This window comes from Sinocyclocheilus rhinocerous, unplaced genomic scaffold, assembly GCF_001515625.1.
Source record: "Sinocyclocheilus rhinocerous isolate Xijiao unplaced genomic scaffold, SAMN03320098_v1.1 scaffold553, whole genome shotgun sequence".
Lineage (NCBI taxonomy): Eukaryota > Metazoa > Chordata > Actinopteri > Cypriniformes > Cyprinidae > Sinocyclocheilus > Sinocyclocheilus rhinocerous.
In genome coordinates, this window is record NW_015627255.1 from 730,987 (window position 1) to 738,096 (window position 7,110).

The following is a 7,110-nucleotide window of genomic DNA, read 5'->3' on the forward strand; positions in this document are numbered from 1 at the left end:
TTAGGTCCCTATGAGGAAACAAGCTTATAAATCATACAGAATGATTGAAAATGTAAAAATACAGAAAGTTTTGAGTGATGGGTTAGGGTATAGGTTTAGGGGTAGGTTTATAGAATATACAGGTAGTAGAGGAATAAAATATACTGTCTGTACAGTATAAAAACCACTAAGATATGGAATGTCCATATAATGTTAGAAATACCTGTGTGTGTGTGTGTGTGTGTGTGTGTGTGTGTTAGGCAATGTAGTCAGTGAGTGGACTTTATTTTTGTTTCTGTTTTTGTTGTTTTCCATGACTATTTACATTGTTATTTTTACTGTTATGTTTACATTTGTACTGTCTGCCATATCTTTTCTAGTGTTAAATATTTTGTTCCTATTTTGTTAACGGAATCCGAATTAAATAAAGCGAATAAATAAAGCCGATTTTTTTATTTTTATTGCACAACTGTAATTTATTACATTTGCAATAAATGGTTAGCCAGCTTTAGAGCATTAAGAATGGGTGTCTCAACTGTACCATGGTACTGTTTCAACTGTAACGGAAAATATAAACTACTTGTGGCTATTATTAGTTTATGATATTTTAGTACATAAGCAAAAGAAATATAATGTGAAAACCACTTCATTTCGGCATCTAGTTTTTGTGTAGTGATGAAAAAAGCAGAAAGTGTCTTTACTGTACTCAGTCTACCCTATCCATTTCTTTTCTTTTCTTTTTTCTTTTTCTTTTAAATATAATTAGCCTGTATATGCTATGTGTTTTAAAATTCATTAACAGCAAAAGTTCCAAGTTAGTAGTGCGCTAAATAGACGCTCGAAAAAAGAAGTTGCGTTCACCTGAGGAGGTAACCATAGCAACAGCAGCTTTTTCGCACTCTGTATCAGGCGGTACATTTATAAAACAAACAATACAGTCATCATTTATGAGTTTATTGGGTACTTCTATCACAAGTAGCCCTATATCACGAAAAACTTTAGTTTAAGAGAATGTACGTTTGTGCTGGGAATGACAATCAAATCGATTCCTAGAAACGAACCTTAAAAAGCGAGAAAGCGTGAAAATCACTGACAAAACTTCCATTAAAAAATGCAGGTGTGCAGTCTGACAGGTTTATGAGGGATGAATGTTAAAAAGTTAAAAAGTAACCAATTAATCTGACTGCCACAAGATTGGTTTTAAGGAAAAAATTGACCTGAATAATGTTTATTAAGATTCTCAGTCATCCACGTCACCACAGAATATCATCAAGATGATATTGAGAAGCATCTGGAATTATTTTCTATTAAAGATGCATGACCACTCATGTGGCTTGATGGAAATTCGTTCTGTTTTATTATCATAAGTTCATAGCTACTGCAACACAATGGAACTTAAGATTCAGTGAGTGACACGTTTTGTTGTGTCATAGTCCAAAATGGCCTCTCCAACACATCAGTTCTATTTCCAAGATGGCTGACCATCCCATAAGAATGTAGATGTGCTAGAAGAATGATGATAATAGCATAGGTAGAGCCAATAAAGAACATATAGGCATAGAATTCAATATGGTACAAATGAAAAATTATTGGTCAGTATATAACTAATGCATGGACCATATTGTATACAAGCACATTGGAATCTACAATCTGTACACAATGACATTTCCAAAGACATTTTCCAAAAATTCATTGTAAGAAGAATGAATGTTCATATTAGCTCTCAAAATGTCAGAGCAATCATATCGACACCAGATGGCAACATAGTCATTCCCAACATATTCAGCAGGATTAATGCCTGTGTGAACCATAATTATTATCTATTGCACTCAACAATTTAGTAGTTTAATTATTCTGTATAGATCTCTGGCAACAATCAATGTATGTAGTGTTCATTCTCTCAACGCAACAGTCAGATCGATTGCAAACACACTAGTAAGACTGCCTGTCTTCTTACATACAGCTCATAGTATTTTCTCAGCCATGCAGTGATGGTATTCACATTTATTATGAATAACAGAAAGAGAGATTAACCACAAATCATGTGTCCAGATGTCTACAAATGTCACTCTAATCCACAGGCAAATTAATCAACAATCATAGTAGTTAAGACATTTCAAACATGATGCCTTTGGGAGAAACACAGATAATAGGACAATACTTATGAACTCATTGTATTCCTCACTTCACATAAGTTACAATCACTGTTGTGATGTATTAGGCCATGCACACAAAATCCCATTTCAAACACGCATACACAAACGCATATTTCCTTTGCATGAAGGGCCAATTTCCTGGCATGGGAAATTACCGCCAGATGGTAATATTACATTTATTTGTGGAGGCAATTTAAAATTTCAGCAGTAGCATCAAGAAGAATCTCCTTTTCGTCTTTTCAAATAAATGGCCTTAAAAGGCTCATACTGTAAGGCCTCCAATTAGAGGAAAAATGGAAAAGAGAGAGCCTTCAAAGCTTAACTGGGAGACTATAGCCATCAAAAGTTTTTAATTAAGAACTGTGTTACTTGGATTTGGGTGCCAGCCAACAAACATAGGACAATACTTATGAACTCATTGTATTCCTCACTTCACATAAGTTACAATCACTGTTGTGATGTATTAGGCCATGCACACAAAATCCCATTTCAAACACGCATACACAAACGCATATTTCCTTTGCAAGAAGGGCCAATTTCCTGGCATGGGAAATTACCCCCAGATGGTAATATTACATTTATTTGTGGAGGCAATTTAAAATTTCAGCAGTAGCATCAAGAAGAATCTCCTTTTCGTCTTTTCAAATAAATGGCCTTAAAAGGCTCATACTGTAAGGCCTCCAATTAGAGGAAAAATGGAAAAGAGAGAGCCTTCAAAGCTTAACTGGGAGACTATAGCCATCAAAAGTTTTTAATTAAGAACTGTGTTACTTGGATTTGGGTGCCAGCCAACAAACCAATCTAGAGTTAACCAGCTTCAAAGCAGCCATCTAGGCAATCTCATTACTTAGCATTTCAATTGAGAGACAGTAGTTATCTTGTCATATAATGACAAACATCATTATGGCTTAAGACATCTCAGTAAGTACTGAACCACACTTCCTTGTATTGCAGGAAATGGCTACATTGAGGGTAAGGAGCTTGAAAACTTCTTTAGTCAGCTGGAGATTGCACGGAGAGGGGCTGGTGTGGTGAGTATACAGACAAGTGAAGGAGTATTAACAGAAATACATCTCATTAGGAAGCACTGTATCTTCCAAACTATACTGCGGAATTCTCAAAGCAATGAGTAAACTTCATTGTGCTATATTGTGTTGTATTCATTGTGCTTAAACTGAAAGATTCTGTGATTGTTACACTTTTTGCATGATCAACTCAAAGTACAACATCAAAGAAGCTTAAAGGGATAGTTCACCCAAAAAAGAAAATTCTGTCATTATTTACTCACCCTCATTTCATTGACAACGTTTTTATTCTGTGGAACACCAAAGAAGATATTCTGAAAAATGTCTTTGTTGTTGTTTTGGACCCCTTTGACTTTCATTGTATGGACTATTGAAACATTCCTCAGAATATCTTCTAAAGTCACACAGGTTTGGACAACATAAGGGTGAGTAAATGATAACAGAATTCATATTTTTGGGTGAACTATAACTTTAAGATATTGATGGAAATCAAAGCTGCTGTTTATTTGCATCACTAGCGTTGGCTCAACCAATGGCGTGATTTGGGGGTGGGACTACCTAATTGGAAGATGAAGGCGTGCTTGAAACTTGGAAAATGGTTTTCAACAAATATTGATAACATTCTTTATTTTTGCAATTCTATCTCTAATTCTAACACTGTAAAAAAAAAAATTGTAAAAAAATGGAAAAGGTACTGCCCAGACATTTTCTGTTACATTTCCTTTAAAGGGGTCATAGGATGCTACATGCACTTTTACAAGGCGCTCTCTCTCTCGCGCGCGCTCTCTCTCGCTCTCTCTCTCGCACTCTCTCTCTCTCACACACACACACACACACACACACACACACGATGCGCAAAACTCCGCATTTGAACAGTCAATAGCAAATAAATAAACTCCTCTCCTAGGTTCACGAAACGGTCGTCCAAATAGCTAAGTCATTCCTATCTGTATCTAATGAATTGTGTTGAGTTTCATAGGACCAAAACAAATATTTCTGACCACAGACTTGAACCCTTCCCATCTGCCACTTCCTCTGAAAAGATGAGACTCGGAGTTGAATCCCTTAAAGGGGTCATCGGATGCTACATGCACTTCTATAAGTTGTTTGAACTGAAATGTGTGTTGGCAGTGTGTGTACACAACCACCCTATAATGATAAAAATCCACCCAGTGTTTTTTTTTTTATCTGCTCAAATCTTTACCTCTTTCTCAAATCGAGCCGATCTCAGATGCCTGTCTGTGTGACGTCACTCTGACAGGCCCCTCCCACGATAGTTTGATTGACAGTAGCGTTTCAGCACAGACTGGACTGGCGTCTTACCTTAGCTCCGCCCTGAGTGAGCTGTCATCAGTCCGCCATTGTTTCACCGCTGGAGCAGTTGTAGACAAGAATGACTCCTAAGCGATTGCAGTGTTGTTGTTGGATGTAATAATGAACATAGCAGTTGTCATTTACTGCCGACATCTGAGCCGCTGAACTCGCAGTGGATTACATTGTTTCTGAAGGGAATGCGCCCCCGATCTACATAAATGCGTCTATGTTCGCGCGAATCATTCATGATCCAGCCTCATCTACAGAAGAAGTGAGTATAATGTTTTGTAATGAATCTTTGCAAATCGCCTTTCCTAATAATGTGCTAATTAGCAAGTTTCACGATGAATGCGGCTAAAGTAAACAGTCTCTCTAGCTCGGAAGAGAGGGGCGGGGGCAGCAGAGCTCATTAACATTTAAAGGGAAATGCTACAAAAACGGCTTGATCTGAAAAGAGCTGTTTTTGACAGGGTAAAAAAAGGTGTTTTTTACACTACCATTGAGAAATTTTAACCAAACTATGTTACAGACTTTTCATTAAGACCCTAAAGAATCATATCAACTTGTGGAAAATGGGCATCCTATGACCCCTTTAACCCCAAAATGCAGCACAATACAATGCATAATTTAAAATATGAGGAAAACAACTGTCAATACACTAAATTCAATATGTAAAATTCCTTCATATTAAAACAATACTTTGGGCACCATTTTTACTGACTTTTCTTAGAGGGAACCGTGTGCAAATCAAATATATAAAGACCCCAGATGACTAGGCAGATGGCATGCAGGAAAGATAGGAAAGGAGATTTTATCTTCATCCCTGTATGTTCCACAATAAAACGGAGAGAGCCTCACAAATGGTCTCATAAAGTTAGTAATGCTATTATCTGCCTCACAAGAGCCAATGAATATGGCACAAGGCAAAGCACAATGTACATCACTTATAAAGTGATAGCTTTTTCCTAACCTGAGAAGCACAAACTGAATAAAGCTTTTACAATAAGCAAAGAACGAGAAGAAGATTCATCTTGTTGTGCTTTCTTCACACAGGACCCCTCAAATGCAGCCTTTAAAGAGAAGATGACAGAGTTCATGCATAAATTCGACAAGAACAAAGACGGGAGAATTGAGATGTCTGAGGTAGAAGAACACATCACTTAACACGTCAACGTGACTCTGCTGTTGACACGTTCATAAATATCAGATAGAACCCAATTTATCCCATCATCCCATCTTGCTTTCCGAGAAGAGGAAAACTCTAATCTCACTCATCACTTTAATCAAATCTGTAACTTACTGATAGAGCTTTCCAAAAAAGCATGGTGTCAACTAGAAAAAAAATAGGTTTTCACTTCTTTTTGCTAATTCACTTACTCAATCCACTTTTCATCAGCTGGCTCAGATCTTGCCCACAGAAGAGAACTTTCTCCTCTGCTTCAGACAGTTTGTGGGATCCAGCACTGAATTCATGGCTGTAAGTGATGATGCTATTTTTCATTTTATAAATCCGTGGTCATTTATATACTGATAACACAAAACTCTCCTTGGGCGCCATACAAATATCTTCCCTACACTCATTCATTACAATCTAATATGCATAGCCAAATACAACATTTCGGAGAGTTTGATCATCAGAAATTGACTGCCTCAGTGATGTATTATGTCAAGTTGAAGAGAGAGTGGAGCTAAAGAGAAAGGGAAGCTTTTTAATCATCCAGTGTGGTAGGCAAGCCTTTTAAAGGGCTAGAATGAGTAAGTACAAACTTCTATTTTCAGACTCATGTATTATAGATGTGCTGCTGTAATTCTCTGTAGACCTGTAGAGGGAGGCATCTATCTTTGATAAGGGCCTGTGATGGAAACAAGGCCAGCTGCTAGATTAAAACATTCATTAAATGGCATTTCTTGCTCCTTGTTCTCACAATGCACAGCTGCTTTGAATAGAAAATACAGAGGGTATAATGAAAAAACACAGTGTAATTAACGTAAGAATAATTTGCCAATTATTTCTTCACCTCCGCTCTCCTATTCTTCTCATTTGTCCAACCTGAGATATATTGCATGTATAGCTGTACTCTGTGCTGATAGTACAGTTACAATATCTTTGTACGTCTATCTGTATCTGTAGGCCTGGCGAAAATATGACACAGACCGCAGCGGCTTCATTGAGGCTATTGAACTTAAGGTAAGATTTCTATTCCTTTCCCTGCTGTGGTCTTCTTCATAACAATCCTGAAAAGAGTTTTGAAAGCTGCTAATGTGATGAGGCAGATGGAAACTATGCAAATCTCTCTGGATTTGGCTGGCATTCCAAAGAGAGTATACAAATCACTACCTTTGTAAACAAAGCAAATGAAGCAATGCTCACTGAAGAGACGATGACCTCAAAAAGAGTAAAGCAGATGTCACTAACAAATAATGTTCTTCTTAGGCTAAAATGCTTAAGGGGTTCACAAACCAGAAAGGTAGAGGGTTTGTAAGATAATTAGATTTTAATGGAATAATATATATATGTGTGTGTGTGTGTGTGTGTGTGTGTGTGTGTGTGTGTGTGTGACCCTGGACCACAAAACCAGTCACAAGCAGCACGGGTATATTTGTAGCAATAGCCAAAAATAAGCCTTTGTGCCAAA

General features: G+C 37.2%; 1 protein-coding gene across 1 annotated transcript in view; it reads left to right on the forward strand.

The window, feature by feature from the left end:
• The window catches only part of LOC107726350 (calretinin-like), a 14,802-nt gene that overhangs the window by 3,700 nt on the left and 3,992 nt on the right, over positions 1-7,110 (forward strand). The window contains exons 2-5 of the mRNA XM_016535897.1: positions 3,090-3,166; positions 5,528-5,617; positions 5,871-5,951; positions 6,606-6,662. Coding sequence (XP_016391383.1) covers positions 3,090-3,166; positions 5,528-5,617; positions 5,871-5,951; positions 6,606-6,662 — 305 coding nt within the window. The remainder of the gene's footprint in view (positions 1-3,089; positions 3,167-5,527; positions 5,618-5,870; positions 5,952-6,605; positions 6,663-7,110) is intronic.